The sequence below is a fragment of the Centrocercus urophasianus genome, unplaced genomic scaffold, assembly GCF_019232065.1.
Source record: "Centrocercus urophasianus isolate 14NV4802_14NV808 unplaced genomic scaffold, USGS_Curo_1.0 seq_16, whole genome shotgun sequence".
In the NCBI taxonomy this organism is placed as follows: Eukaryota; Metazoa; Chordata; class Aves; order Galliformes; family Phasianidae; genus Centrocercus; species Centrocercus urophasianus.
In genome coordinates, this window is record NW_024884711.1 from 34,804,824 (window position 1) to 34,820,272 (window position 15,449).

The 15,449-nt window shown below is 36.8% G+C and overlaps 1 protein-coding gene across 17 annotated transcripts in view; it reads right to left on the reverse strand.

The window, feature by feature from the left end:
* PARD3 (par-3 family cell polarity regulator) overlaps nucleotides 1–15,449 on the reverse strand; it is a 426,318-nt gene that overhangs the window by 245,604 nt on the left and 165,265 nt on the right. For 12 of the 17 annotated variants that reach the window (XM_042816949.1, XM_042816940.1, XM_042816938.1 and 9 more), the window contains one exon: nucleotides 1,961–2,092. The exons of the other annotated variants lie outside the window; for them this stretch is intronic. In XM_042816949.1, the coding sequence (XP_042672883.1) occupies nucleotides 1,961–2,092 (132 nt within the window). The remainder of the gene's footprint in view (nucleotides 1–1,960; nucleotides 2,093–15,449) is intronic. 17 annotated transcript variants of the gene reach the window in all.

The following is a 15,449-nucleotide window of genomic DNA, read 5'->3' on the forward strand; positions in this document are numbered from 1 at the left end:
ACAGAAAGCTTATAAACTGAAAGACATTTTTCAATGAGTAATATGCTTTGAAGCCAGGGTCAGTAAGATAGGTCTGGCCTTTTGTCTCCGGCACAATTAGCTCATCTATTTGTAGTTTCCAGCACAGGCACTGGATACACGCACAACTTGTTACTTGTTTTTTTAAAAGAACAAGAACCTGATTGTGTTCTGAAAATTCTGGTTCAGTTATTAACAGGCTTTCCAGATTCAATTTCTGCGAAACTAAACAAAAGGCAAACAAAAATGAAAGGCCAAACCAGTGGGGGGGAAAGGGGGGGGGAGGGGGGGGGGAAAGAAAAAAAAAGCCCACAGAGGACACTGAAAAAGATACCAGAGATCAAACCCCAAAACCAAAGGGAATTTCTCTCTGCATTTCCTCCACTCTCCACTGGGCCTTTCCCTCTCTTTCTGCAGAGCTGTGCATCACCCCATCCTCACCTCCTGTTCATATCCTGTTAAACAGCTTTCAGCCTAATTAATTATCCTGCTGGCATGAAATGGCAAAGGGACAGGCAAATTCAAAAGAACACATTGAAAGAATGGATCCTCCTCTCTCTTTCGGAAAGCAACAAAAGAGAGACCAGAAGCCAAAAACTTACTCAAACAAAATATAAAATTTGCAAATTCAGATTTCAACCAGTTAGCCTGCAAAACATACACACTTTCAGACTACCATTTACCTAATTTGTGAATAAATTGAACTAGGTAAGCCATTCAGAGACCAAAATCAGCAGAAAACGTAATACTTCTTTTAACACGGATTCCCATGTATTAAAATATTCATGTATCCAACATTCTACAGGAAGATCACTATTAAGATTCCTAATCCAACCTCTTTTGCTGAGACAACAGCTTTGCTAACTGCCACAGTGAAAATCTAATGATACTTAAAGCGTGCCTCGAAAACATCAAACAGCACCAGCAGGGAGACACCTCCAACTCAGGGCACCGACCTTCCCCTTTCAGTGCAGAGGCAGCAGCTGAACTCACCCACACTAGCTGTGTCCACTCTGAGGGAAAAACAGCAATGAAATTGCCACCATGGGTCCTGCCACAGAATGTGCAGGGGGAAAAACACCAGGATCAAGGGCAGAGATCCTTCTGTATAAAATAAATTCTGTTTTCACATCCTGCTGCTATAAAATACAAACCTTATACGTTTATGCTCAATGCAAAATCTCAACATTGTATAAGGAGGAAACATAAGGAAAAAGCCCTTATATTCACCATTCTTTATATGGAGTTGCTGTTATACCTCCAGTCTCCATAATAAAGATGCATTTCCATTGTACTTTTCAGGACATTTCTTGAAAAATTTGAGACAAACACATCATATGACTGTTATGTAACAATAAGTTCACCTTTCACCTTCTAGGACTATCAACAAATAAAATAATAAAGAAAAATTGAGTCAAAATTACTCAATGTTTCAAAAAACTCCAAAATAACGAGCGGTAAAAATGTACACTAAATAAACAAGATAGCAGTTTCTTCTAATTTATAATCAATCTATGTTGCAAGGGTATGAACAACAAAATATTTCAAAGTACAATGTCAAAATTGATCCATATTTGGCTTCTTTGTAGTAATATTATTAACTTTCTTCTGCAAAATATTTATCAAAATTATACTCTGTAAATAAATTAATTCTGTTGGTGTTGGTTGTGAAGAACAGCAGCACTCCATATACTACGTAAATGGGTGTGTAACTCAAAAAAGAAATAATTTACAACTGTCTATTTTCAGTCTTAATGCAGCATTTTGGAAGCAGACACAATCCCTTACAAATTTAGTCTGTGTATTTCTGGTACTTGAATCTCACTTAGAGAGCCAATATCACATAAGAATATTTTTTTTCTTTTTTTTTTTTTTTGTAATATTTTGCAGTAGCATGAAGATTAGATTGATAAAGTAATATATATATATACATATATATTACCTGTTCTTGCCTCTCCAGCCACTTGTCCACCATGGGATGACTGGCACTTAACGATGAACGAGCATTGTCTCTCTGAAACTGGTTAGACCAGCTACTAGTATCTCGTGGTAGGCTTCTGTAGTTTTCATCTTTCTATTTTAAAAGAAACAAAAAAGTATCTTATATAAAAAAAACCAACCAGTCCTTGCACATTATCAATGCAGCTGGTTATTAAAATCATACAAAGAGAAGAAGGACAAAGGAGAAATTAGGTCTGGTTGTCCTCAAGGACCAGAACATACAACTTGACTGCTTGGTGTGTGCATAAAGATATTCCATTTCAAGAGCTCCCCTTCCTTAGCACCTGATAAGTCCAAACACAGCCTTCTGTGGGTTTGTTGCTCCCATTTGTGCCTCACTACTGGCCTTTCCCAACTTCAAACCTCTAGTGCACAGACTTCCCAAGAACATACTCCATCAGGCTTTCAGAATACCCAGCTCCTTAAAAAAGCAAACACACCATACAACCTTCCCCCTAGAAACATGTAAGTCCAATGCAGAATTTTCCCAAGTCAGTATGTTTTAAAGTTAAAGGTGTCTCCTTGCTCCAGGTATGCTCCTTTCCACTGAAATAATATGGTAGAGAGCTCAAAATTGGAATTTCTCATCCCACATCATAAGGAAAGATTATAACTGGTAGTATACTTCTTTCTCCTTTTCAGTATTAAGTGTTATTATGTAACATATTAAGTAAAGAATTAACATTTGGAACTTGTTATCAAGCTCGCTTTTCTCATTTTAAGGGTTTTTTCGCTGTTTCTGTTTTCTTGGTTTGCTGAAAGTAAACAAATACAGCCATATTTGTAAAACTGTAGCAGACAGAGATTGTGCCAATGGAAATACACACGTTACATTGAGACAGATTTTTAAGTCTTTTCAATGGGCAAGTTACAGTTTCAGTTTTCTTCCCCACATGCACATATTCCTCAGCCTCTAATGGTACTTCATCCTTATGCAGTCTGATCACCAAAAACCAATAAAAACACAAGAGGTAGATCCTTAACGCTGGGAGTTACCCTTAACCCAAAGTCAATGGAAAAATTGATCATTTATACAATTCCATCCAATTCAAAGCATTTATGGAACTGAAATTCTTCTTAGCCTTGAAAAAGGCTTAAAAAAAAAAAAAAAAAAAAAAAAGAAAGTAACAAAAGAAAATACCAAAAAGCCACCACCTAAAAACATCAGTGTACATTTGTAGTTAAATACTTTTTTCTACTTTATTACCATTTAAAATCAATACTTCATTCCATCATAATAAGTATTTCCTTCCCCATTTAGGCTATCGATATTTATTTTGCTTAGCACAGTATTTGTCCAATACTCCAAAATACAGGCTGCAGCATCAGTTCCCCTCTACAATTGCATCTTACAGTTTGATTTCTTATAAAGCTATGACGTATTTTCCTAGAAAATTGAGCTCTCATTATAACTGTGATAAATAGAATTTTCAAGGGCTTTCTTGATGAGAGCAGGTTTTTTCCTTGCTTACTAAACTCAAGCTTTCTTATTTGATGACAAGTTCTTTTTTTGAAAGAGATTTTGTAGTAGAAAAGAAATAATCAATTTCAAAATATTAAAGCTTGAATTCAACCAGCACAAGATATTGTAAAATACATCTGCACAAGTAACCTGCTGAACAAATCCCCATCATAAATTAGCTTAAGCTCCCACAAATGAGTAAAAACTTCATATCTTTCAACTATTAAAATTTTCCACTTTTCCAATGTGATTAAGCACACAGCAAACAGCCTCTTGCTTAGGAGACGGATAGTGGAAGCTGATGCTTTGTACAGCTGTCCCTCTGAGGAGCCATAAAGGACAGGAAGCAGCATTGATTTTTTTCCTAATGCTGCTCTTATTCCATTCTCCTCCAAAGACAGAGGTGGCACAGTTCTTATCAGCCAAAACAACAATTTCTCTTGCTCAAAGTTCTGAAAAGCTACAATAACAAAATCAAGATCTGGACAAAGAAATAAAGGAGGATCATTTTAAGCACAAAAACACACCTTTCAGTTGGTGCATGAGTTACTGTTGTCTGATGGCAACCTGTTATCAGACAGATCATCACCCCATCTGAACGGACAATTTTTGCATCCTACATAATGAGATGTTTTCTGTATCTTTGTATTTTATAGATAATTCCATTTTTCTATTGATTCATGTTAACAATTTTCAGTACAAACATTTAAAGCAAACTTCTTTCATATACGCTACACAAAGATTTCCATCCATGCAGCATCTACCAGCCACATACAGTGGAAATTTTTGCAAGAGTGAGAAAGAAAAAAAGATAAAAACTCATCCAGAGAAGTATCCTTCAGTCATTCAAATGCTAAGTGGCACTGACCTGAGTTATGCAGGACAGCAGTACTGCTTACAGTTTATACTGGAACCTCCTGCTGTGGAATGTCTTAAATGCCACAGCACGCAGTGCAGATGAAATTATTTAAGATAAATTGGGCCTCGGTTTGATGCAGAAGACATTGTCAGAAATTCTGCAACCAGTTCGTGCCTAGTAATGTCTGTACTGGCCAGAAGAATATATTCCTCCCATTTACCAAAATATTTCTGCTGTAGTCCACTTTCATAGAAGATTGCCTTTTTCCTGCTGAGCTGCACACCAGTTCTTTTTACACAGGAGGCATCCAAAGTTACTCATCAACTTTTTGGATGGCAGAAACAAAAGCTGGAACAGGGCAGAGATGCAGCCCCTGTGAGTTGAGCTTTGCCGCTCAGCTCAAAATATTACTACTATCAGCACATAACAAAAAACTTCTTCAGGGCTGGAATCATACGCAGTTTTGCTGGTGTTAACCGAACAGCAAAACATTAGAAAAGCAACTTGCCATAGGTAAGAACCACACTTTCTTTTTTGCTGAAGCAGCTGCACAGCTGTTTGCCATCTAAAGCAAGCAAACATACATTCTGTAAAATATGCCAATGAATAACCCAGACCATTTTTCTCCCATTCAGCATGATTCGGCATTAGCATGCCTGCTCCAAACATCCAACGGGAAAGGTGTGTGCTGCTTTTAACTTCAATGCCATTAAGAGAAGATTTCATAGTGCAGAAGCCATCAGTGTCACACAGGGAATTCTCATTTCTTCTGCAGCTGCAGCTGGAAGCCCTCCTGAGACTGGTACTGACACGCATCATCAGTTACAATTAAATGCAGGAATTTTAAAAAAAGGTTCTTTCTCAAACATCTTTGGGGACCGTGGGCAATGGCAAGTTTATGATATTTGAAATGAAAATTGATCAGTGTAACTCTAAAACTGTCAAATCACCATATTTATATATTATATTATATAATGCCACTGTACTTAATAGTGGCAGTATTTTTAATGAGGATACAGAATCCAACTCTTTAAGATTTAGTTCAGTGTTCTGTCCCTGCAGGGCTTTGCTGGAGGCTTGGGTGAAAGGGACAACAGTGAAGTGCTTTTGCTGTGCTTTTAATTTCAGATGATTTGCAATATATAACAAGCTCCTCATCAAAGACTTTGCAGCTTGTAGATAAAATGATGCATTATTATGATCAGTGTACTTTAATTACTGGCTGTCAGTGCATAAACTCATTAGTGATTGTAACCTGCATTTGTACCACTAAAGACTCCTAGCATGACTAACACAACCAGAACGTCCTTCACACTGCATGGTGACACATCCTTGCCCACTACCTCATTTGCCACTACACCAATTTCCAAATAGTGAAGAAGTAGGGTATTTTTCATTTGCTTTTCCCTTACGTATGTCTAATGCAAAGTGCAATGAGTTCTTGGTGTTTTATTTCTATATGGGCATACAACAGAAGGTAAAGAGGTTGAAGACCTCTTCATGGCAATTCTCTGGAAGGAGATCCAAAGATCTCTACCAAGCTTTCCCTTTAGCTATTTCTACAGCAAGTCATTCACATCTTGTTCAGGACCTTCAATACAGGAAACCATCTGGGGCTCTGAAAATGTTTGGCTGTATTTTTTCTTTCATGTATGCAGAACATTTTGGAAAAGGGTTTTTGTTTTTTTTTGCTTTTGATACCATGCGACAGTCTCAGGTTGATACCTCCATGCTGAAGAGAGATGAAATGTTGTTTAATCCTTTGAAATTGCTATTTCATTTGACCAACTCTGGGCAAGTGTCTGTGAATATATTTATTGGCTCAATGACTAAAAAAGCTGCTCTTTTTTCTTTTCATGCTCCACTCTGTCCATGCTAGGCACTGGTCAGTTTGATGTCACACACTAATTCCAAAAGCAGCAATTAACAAAGCATTTTTATGTAAATACAGATCTGTCTGATACAAATCTCTGTTTACCAACACAATAATATCCATATACACGCATTTTTGCATGCCCTCTTAACTTTCAGTAAACAGACTCATGTTTATTTTGTTATACTGGATTTTTGTTGCTTTCTGACTTAAATAAATGAATACGTAAGACCAAGTGAACTCTCGATTCTCAAAAAAAAAAAAAAAAAAAGAAAAAAAAAAAGAAAAAAAAAGAAAAAACTGTATAAATTGTGCTTGTTACAGGAAAAATAACTATATATGGGAAATTAATTAACCAAGTAATGTGATGTACATATAGAAATTTACTAAAAAAAACATTACATAGAGGTCAGACTTTGATTCAATCTGGCTATTCATCAGCAGCTTTTTATAAACAAATTATACCAGCTTTCAAGTCTTCCTCAAAAGGAACTGTACCAGTCAATAAGTAACTCATTCCTTATAAACACCCATATATCTTAAGAATCTAACAACTACTGCTTTGTCGATCACCCTTTTCCTCTCAGAAAATTCAGTTTGTTTTATCATTCTACCTTTTAGTTTCAAAGCTTGCTTTGCTTTGCAGTGTATTGAAGAACACAACCTACATAGATACTATCATCTGGATACAGCTTAGCCATCAAATGCATGCAGCAAGGATCGGGTCTCAGTCACCCACTATCAGGAATCTCTAATCTTAGGCCATTCCCCGAGGAGTAAAGAGAGGATTCCTGTATTAATGAAATATCTCAGCTTTATTATGCCTGTTCTTGGTTCTGACCTGCAACATGGATCACTTCCAGCCAACTGGTAAAAATTGTTTTAGGATACAGGACATGAGTATCTAATATTCTAATAAAGAACATGGTCATTTGCATTCCTTATTTATAATGGAAATAGATGTGAAGAATGACAACTCCGTAGTCATTTTGATGACTTTAGAGAATCTAGAAAGATTCGTCTTCAGAAATGACCCCTCCTGTAGCTCCATGAATTGAATTAACTTATTATGCATTAACAATAGCTCATTACATGCTTATGAGGTGAAAGATAATTTAAAAGCCAATGTTATGCCTAAGTTCTATCACTTTATGTTCAGAAATGCCTAAAATTGTGCAATTCCAATTCATATATTCTATGCTGTCCTTTGATCGACAAGGAAACAGTGACCTGAAAAAGAGCACTGAGCTGGGGCCATGAAGAATGGACAGTTTCCTGTACATCTGGTGCTGCATGAAGCTATTCAGTACCAAAGAACATGGATTAAGCTAAAAATAAACTAAACAGTGTGACATTATACATCCAAATCATTCTGTTGATCTCTCATGCTTACAAAGGAAAACAAAAAATGTAACAAACTTTGCAGGTATACATGCAAAACCAAAACCTACTACACAGGGTACTTTGATTTTTCTCAGACTGAGACAGGAAAAAAAAAGCTTCTTAATCAATTCACTCTTTACTTACTATTCTCACAATAAAATCTCAAAAACATAATGCTAAACAACCAAAATAGCATATGGTAGTTGATATTTTGTAACTACAGTTCTGAAACTGGATTTTAGTTCTATGAGCATCTTCAAACAATGCTAAAAAGGCACCATTTTTCATAGCATCATTTTAAAGGAAAATAAATGAATCAGTTAGTTTAAAATGCCACGAAGCAACACTTCTGCTTCCTGTACACACTATACTTTGAAAACAGTTTCCTCTTCTCACTTTTTTTCTTGTGTTTTATTTTTTCTCCCACAAAAATGAAATATTCACTCTATAGAACATCTCCTAGAAAGTGTACTTAAATGTATAGGCATATATCTCAAATGTCTTCATGAATTCTTCTAAAGCTAGTAAAATAATGTCCAAAGTAAAACTGAAAAATACTTGGAGATGAGTTATACAGAGCCCCCAAAAGTGACAGTTCCAGTGGTACCACACAAGAAGATCTGTACAGTGATACCTCTTGTTTACATTTAGTCAGTTCCCAGGTCCTTTTGCCATGCTACTGTAGAGGATGCAAAAGTATTGTTTACTTCCAGTTATGTATCAATCTATATGGTTGTTTATATGCAATAATGCAACTGTGCTCAACCCTGCCATTTTCACTGGTATTTTATTTTGTATCCAAATTTATACAGTGCTCTGTGTCTACCTGGATTTAGTGAAAATAGCATTTGTAATGTTGTTTGTTTTTCTTTACTGTTAATATCTCTTCGTTTGATTCCTTCGGAGAGCCATGTAATTAAATTCCAGACACAAAAAAAAGCTACGAGGGCTGCTCTGAAAGTAATGCCTCCTACTTTATGATGTTGGCCCATGACATCAGAGACAGATGTCGGTGGTATGAAAGGTGGAACTTTCTCCACAATACATTTTGTTCCCATGTGAGAAAGGACAACAGACAGGCAGTCTGACAGAATGACACATGCCATGGAAGTGTGGAGGAAGCAAAGCTTGTAACTTGCCAGTACTGTCCTGATAAGTGCAAGTAAATGCTTTAAGGCAGCCATACCTCTAAAATGAATATTTGAAAGCTTCTACTGGCTGTTTTTGTGTTTAGAAAATCGCACCTGCAGGCCAACAACAAAATGGAGTGAAGGGGACAGGGCAACCATGCTAGCTTCTCAAGCTAAGAAAACTGAAGTGTTTCTGTCTTCCTTGCTTTAATACGTGAGCAGAGAAGGGCAATGACTTCTGACCAAAGCAGCAGGGCAGTGCCCAGGCAGCAGCAAGGCAAGGCTTGCAGGCTGCAGCAAGGCTTGGATGCACCAGCTGTGCCCTCCCCGCACCACAACCATTGGTCTCTTCCCTATCAGCCCTTATTAAAACCATCATTTGCCCTATTTAACAATAAATAGAGGGAACTCAGCTCCCAGGAAAGCACTCAGCTTTGAGGGATCAGTTGACTCATCAGTCTTGTAAAGTCATTTCAGGCCTCGGCCAGATTCTTTCCTGAGGACTTTACCAAGGCAGGACAAGCAGCATCTGTTTCAGACCTAAATTCAGTCCTAACAGAACTAAGCCCAGTAGGTGAGTAGGCTGTCTTAGTTTTAATTCCCATCCAGTGAAGTTCACCATTTCTTCCTCAATCACACTAGTCTGAGACTACTTTTCTTGCATGACTGATACTCACTGCACTATTACTTAAAGTCATTTAAAAACACAACATACACAGCAAAAAAAAAGGCTGAAATAATCACTGCTGGCACTGCTCAGACTCACATCAGGACACTGCAGGAAAGCCCAGCCTGCTATGTGGCTTGTGCTTTGAATTTCACTGACTTTCTTGGGACTTGTTTTGCATCAGTACACAACCTTGGTAATATGAAAACAAGGCAGATAGGCAAATTTCTGAATATACATCTGCAGAAAGCCTTTGTATATACTGCAAATGCAGTTTCAATACAGAGTTCTGGGTTACAGCTAAATAGATGAAAACTGTCCCCAGTGAAAACCTACGTGCATCTCCAGTCTATAACATTTAAAAATAAAATGACTAAACCTGAACTCCCAATCTAATTTTTCTTATCTCTCGTTATTCAATCTCTCATCAAGCAATTATTTCAAGCCCATGGGTTTTTTTTTTTTCCTCAAGCCCACAGATCTGCTACAGTAAAATAAAAAATTAAAAGAATCAGAGATGAACATTTAAACATGGAAATTTACAAGCATGTGTACACTTCGATGAATGGCACAGGAAAAGTCAGCCACTGATTACAACTTAAATTTTTCGGTACTTGAAAGGTCCATGCCTTCAGTATAGCTTTCATCACCTCTCTGAAAAATGCCGTACGCCACTGCTACTGAAGTGAAAATATAAACATCCTGAGCATGTTCCAACACTCCTCCTTCACTAGGAAGATATTCAACAACTCAGATTCTCCTTAGTGTTCATAGCTCATGGTACAGCACTGTGTTCTCTCACCTGTAGGCCAGACATTGCTCACCCGAAGCCCGTCACACAAAGAGACAGGGTATCAAAGTACTGGAAGAAAATGACTTATTCTTCCCACTTTACTGATGAAGAACAGAGATTGAGTGAACAACACAGAGCTCAGCCACAGAGCAAAGTGCAAAAAAACACAAGTTCTCAGATCGCTCCAGAACCATGCACTAATAATCTTCTGAGGGACAGAGAGGAAATTTGATAGGCGGGCTTTCACAAATGGATATCTCCCAGAAAAAAGAAAAAAAAAAAGGAAAAAAAAAAAAAAGAAGGTAAAAGAACAAGAGATTAAGCAAATTGTAATTTCACTTGGGATTGTTCATTCCTATTATTGGCTTTTTCCCTGCTTCTTAGCAATTCTGGTAACGACTGACTTTTCTATCCAAAGAGCTGAATCCTACTGCATATGCAGCACTCAGCAAATAGTAGAGCACAAAATCCAGTGATATACATTTTCTGTTATCTCTCTGTGCACCAGACCAGGATTTTTCATTTTATATCTCCCATTCTCAACATGCTGCTGATGGTAAAAAATGCTGGTTTTGTTTTCACATTTTGGAAGTCAGAAATGCTGAGTTTTTCCATTGAGATTTTAATTCTTACGGTACTAAAATATTACTTGTTACTGTGTGCAGAATGTCAGATTCTTCTCAGAGGTAAGCAGTAAAGTAACAAGAGTCAACAGATACACACTGAAATACAAGAATATCCATAAGGGTGACAAAACACTGGAAGGGAGGTGGTGCATTCTTCATCCTTGCAGCTACATTTATACAAAACCTGGACACAGACCTGAGCAACCTGCTCCGACTGACCCTGCCTTGAGCAGAGTGGTTGAGCTGGATGACCTCAAGCAGTACCTTCCAACCTCAGCTATTCTATGATCCTATGGAAGTCATGAATTTTACACACAACCCAGGACAAAAACAACACGCATTATGTTTATTTTCTGTTGCACTCTCTCTGGGTGCATTTGTTCTATTTTATTATCACATGACAAGCTATCAGCAATGATTTTCTATTGCAAAGAAAGAAAAGTAGTGCACATAAATTTTTGGTTGTTTTTTAAATATCCATTCCTCTCTCTTCCATAGCAACATTTTTTGCATTAAAACACTATTTCAGTATTTGTAAATAACTCATTTTTCCTTCCTCTTTTTCCACATACAGTCACATCTGAAATGACAAAATCTCACCAAAAAGAAATAAGCTTGCTCCCAGAATGATATCTTTTAATCCATAATTTTTCCTACTTGGTCTAATGACTTTCCAGTCAGAAAATCAGATTCCTTAGCTATGAAATGAAATCCATATACTGTTTTAATACAGGAAACTTCAATCCTCTGAATTATAGCTAAAATCTATTGAAATAACACACCTTTGGCGACAGCAATAGAGAAAATTTCACTAAGCCAGCTTTAAAATGACTCAAAGCTAAATGAAACCAATTTTCACTTTGAATCTGATCTTGACATGGACAAATCATTTTGTTTGGTATATACATTTTGTATAATGCATGCATGCTTTTTCCCTACTGTGACTAAAGAAAAAAAATTTGTATTCCATTCATAAAGAGACTTAGAGGCATTGCATCTTTCACAGGAAAAAAAATTCAATGTGATAATTTGAATATGTGTATTTATCTGTCTCAAGCCAGTATAAAATAAAAATTTCTGCAAGAGGGGATGATGAGAAACACAATGCTTTATAGTTAAGGGATTTGACACTACATGAGATTTAGGTCAGTCTTACGTGGTTTAGACTTCTTTCTCTGCAGTTTATGGAGCCCATAAAGATAAGGCTTCCAAGCAGGAAGAAAGAATATCCTAAAAACAGTTACTCGTACAAGGCATGGCTATTCTCAACCTCATAATATGGATGTGGGAAACCTACATATACAAACAAAAAAAAACTGGCTGCTGACTAAATGGCAAAGGCAAAAAGAGGAAAAAAAGTGACACGCCAAGTATATTCAGCTGCGTGTTTCTGTTGATGATCCACCCTGCAGAGCATGTTGCACGCCATTTGCTTTGCTCCAGGTGGGTGAATCCTGGAGCGAGAGAGGCACAGAAGCCCGTGCACAATCATTTTTCTCTCCCATTGCTCTCTCTCAGTGTACATTATTGCCTCTTTATACTATCCCAGTGCTGTTATCTCAAATGCAACAATACATGAATCAAACTCAGAAAAGTCACTGTGGGAAATATTTCATAAGCCAGGTAGCCATGTTATATCCCTGTCTTAAGCAAGACAGGTTAACTAGATAAGCAAATAAGTAATTTGTAATAATATGCAACTCTTCATCACAAACACAGGTGCAAATTGAAAAAGAAAGGGGATAATTAACTCACAGTCATTATAAGAGAAAACATATCTAGTTGTTGCATTTATGTTTTTGTATACTAACACAAACATCTAAGGGAAAGGAAACCTGATTTTCCTTAGTGCAGCTCATGTTTTAAGGGCAGCTACTTAAGTCAGTAGGCTTTCATACTGCATTATTAAGACTGAGCCAAATTAACAGTTATTCAGAAAAGAAAACGACATCAAAAAATATTCTGTGATGGAAGGAACCACGTCTGGTGCACTTGAGCTGCATAAAATCTGTTCAACTGTATAGTTCAATAAAATCCAAACAAAATTACAGCTTGCAAATCAGGTATCACTGCAGGCCTTTGAGAAGATATTTTTATTACGAGATTTCTTGTTTCATTAGAACGGCTCAAGGAAGCAAGAGACATGATTAAGTCAAGCCCTGAATCACTGTAATACAGATACATCTCGATCACAAAATTCTGTTTGAAAGTCATTTTAATATTCACTTTTAGAAGAATCCTGAGAACTGAATTTACCTAAGAAAATGGTTGATGATCATGAGCTAACTTTGTAAATACCTGCACAAAGGAGGACACTTAATCATTTTGTTGAGACCACTAAGGAGGACACCGAAGGAAGAGATCAGGAATTACCTAGCTGACAACAGTCTCCAATATTACAATGAGTTGTAAAAAAAACAATAATGATAATTCTTCAAATACATGAGTACTTCTTGGATAGAAAGCATCAATATATGGTTTCAAGTTGCTCTTACAAGGTGTAAGTACAGCTGGACAAAACAAAATAGAAAAAGTCAAAATTCCAATTCAAAAGGAGCACAGAGAGTACAGGGATATCATAACAATAAACGTTTCTTTTCAATAAAGGGGTATGAAAAGCAGATGAGAAATCACTGCCATCCTAATACGTAAAGGCACTGTAAGTTCACCAACAGGATCCTTCAAATCTCCCATATTTTTCCTCTTTCCCAGTGCCCTTTTCTCTTTTCATGTGCCCAGAATTACTGGCATACGTCCTGGCTCTGCACAGCTTTCAGTGCATGGCAGCATTCCTCTTAATTTCATCTGATCTTGGGCATCTGCCCGTTTTCCTGCCATTTCAAATTGTTCTTACCCAAAATGAAATAAACACCACTGAGGAGTCTTCTCTCACTTGCCCCTGAGAAATAAATCCCTTCTGCCAGATACATGCAGCTTCTCTGTGCTAATTACTCCAAAAATTGGACAGAGTTTCTACCTGTCAATTATTCCTCTTTAGAGGTGACGGGCTGAAAGTAATGTCACTTCTTAGAGTCAGTAGGTGGATGAAGCTTTTGGCAGCTCTCCCAGAAACCCTTTTCTTGTTTCTGTGAGAGACATATAGATATTGCTGGGGTAAAGTTGCTAACCTACAACTGTGCTGCAAATCTCAACCCAAGAACATATGTTCTTGTGCTGTCAAGAAAAGGAAATGCAGTGAAAACATTACGTAGTGCCAACCGCCCACAAAAGATATATGGGTGCACAAGCCCAATGCACAGAGCAGAAAATTAAGATTGTTCTCATTGCTTTGCTTGAAATGTCTGTGTCATCTATAATCAGTGAAACAGTCTGAAACAAAGCACAGCCATCTCTTTTTGTTATCTGAGTAGCTTAAGAAAACAAATAGTACTGAGTAGTTGTTATAGTTCAAATAATCTAAATGTATTTCAAAAATTCAATGTTAGTACTTTCACAAGAGATAGATACTTTCAATGTTGAGAAAATAATGAATTTTAGAATAACAATACAAATAAATTTGCTGCTAGTACTGGGATATGAAAGGAGAATTATTAATATCAATTACTAAAAGAAGTAAAATTCACTAATATATCTTGATTCACATGAAGAAATCAAGATGCTGGCAACACAAACAACATACAAATTCACTCAGTATTAATTCATAACATATGGTGTACAAGCAATTATTACTCAATTGCAGTTGTTTACTGCATCTTATCTATTAAAAATAACCTACTCAGCAATCTGTTCTATTTGAAGGACTGATGTATACAGTATGTAAAATAAAAGGCCAGTAAAACAATTACCAGTATCTGCTGTGCTAACAAATGTACATTAGTTCTCCACCATTTTCCTGATTTAATGTTCTTTTGTTGCTAGCTTCCCATCACAACATGAGATCACATATATTCCTTTCCATTTTGGTCATCATGCTTCAGTAGACATCAAATATTTTCATGAAAATCGAGAGCAAGTACATAATGAACAACTAATGATGCAAGAACACGAGTGTGAAAGATCAGCTGCTGTTCAATTCTCTCCAATTTCTGCTAACTTCACATACTAAAAGAAATCTGATTATGCTATGTATGGCTCTCCAATATCTGTGCTAGTAGAGTAATGAAGTGCAGTTTCATTATCATTTCAGAAAAATTAACTGAAAATAGTAACACTTCGAAGGGATTAGATTATCGCTTTTCTTCTCCAAATCAGAATACTATAAAATACTTTCAAAACAACACACACTCATGTGTCACATCAGCACAAGTGAAAATATGCCTTTACCTACCTGAAATTCTGATCAAGGAGAAACCTACAGACACCACGTTAAACAGAAACCTTTGTAAGAATGTGGGCCTCAATGCCTTGTTTTTGAAATAATCAAAAGCCCTTGGAAGATAGCTCAGTTCATTAGCAGTACGTAAAGACTTCTTTATCTGGAGTTTGGGAGTCCTGGCTGCACGTTCTTGGGTTGTGTTTATATTATAGCTATCATAAGCTACTTCTTTTCTGACAGGATTTTGGGCTGTGCAGTCAGAATGACAACCAAAAGTGCAACTTTCTATAGAAATGATTCACTGGAATTATTTTTTTCTTTAAAGTTTCTTCTTAAACTTCTTAAGCTAAAAAAGACTGCA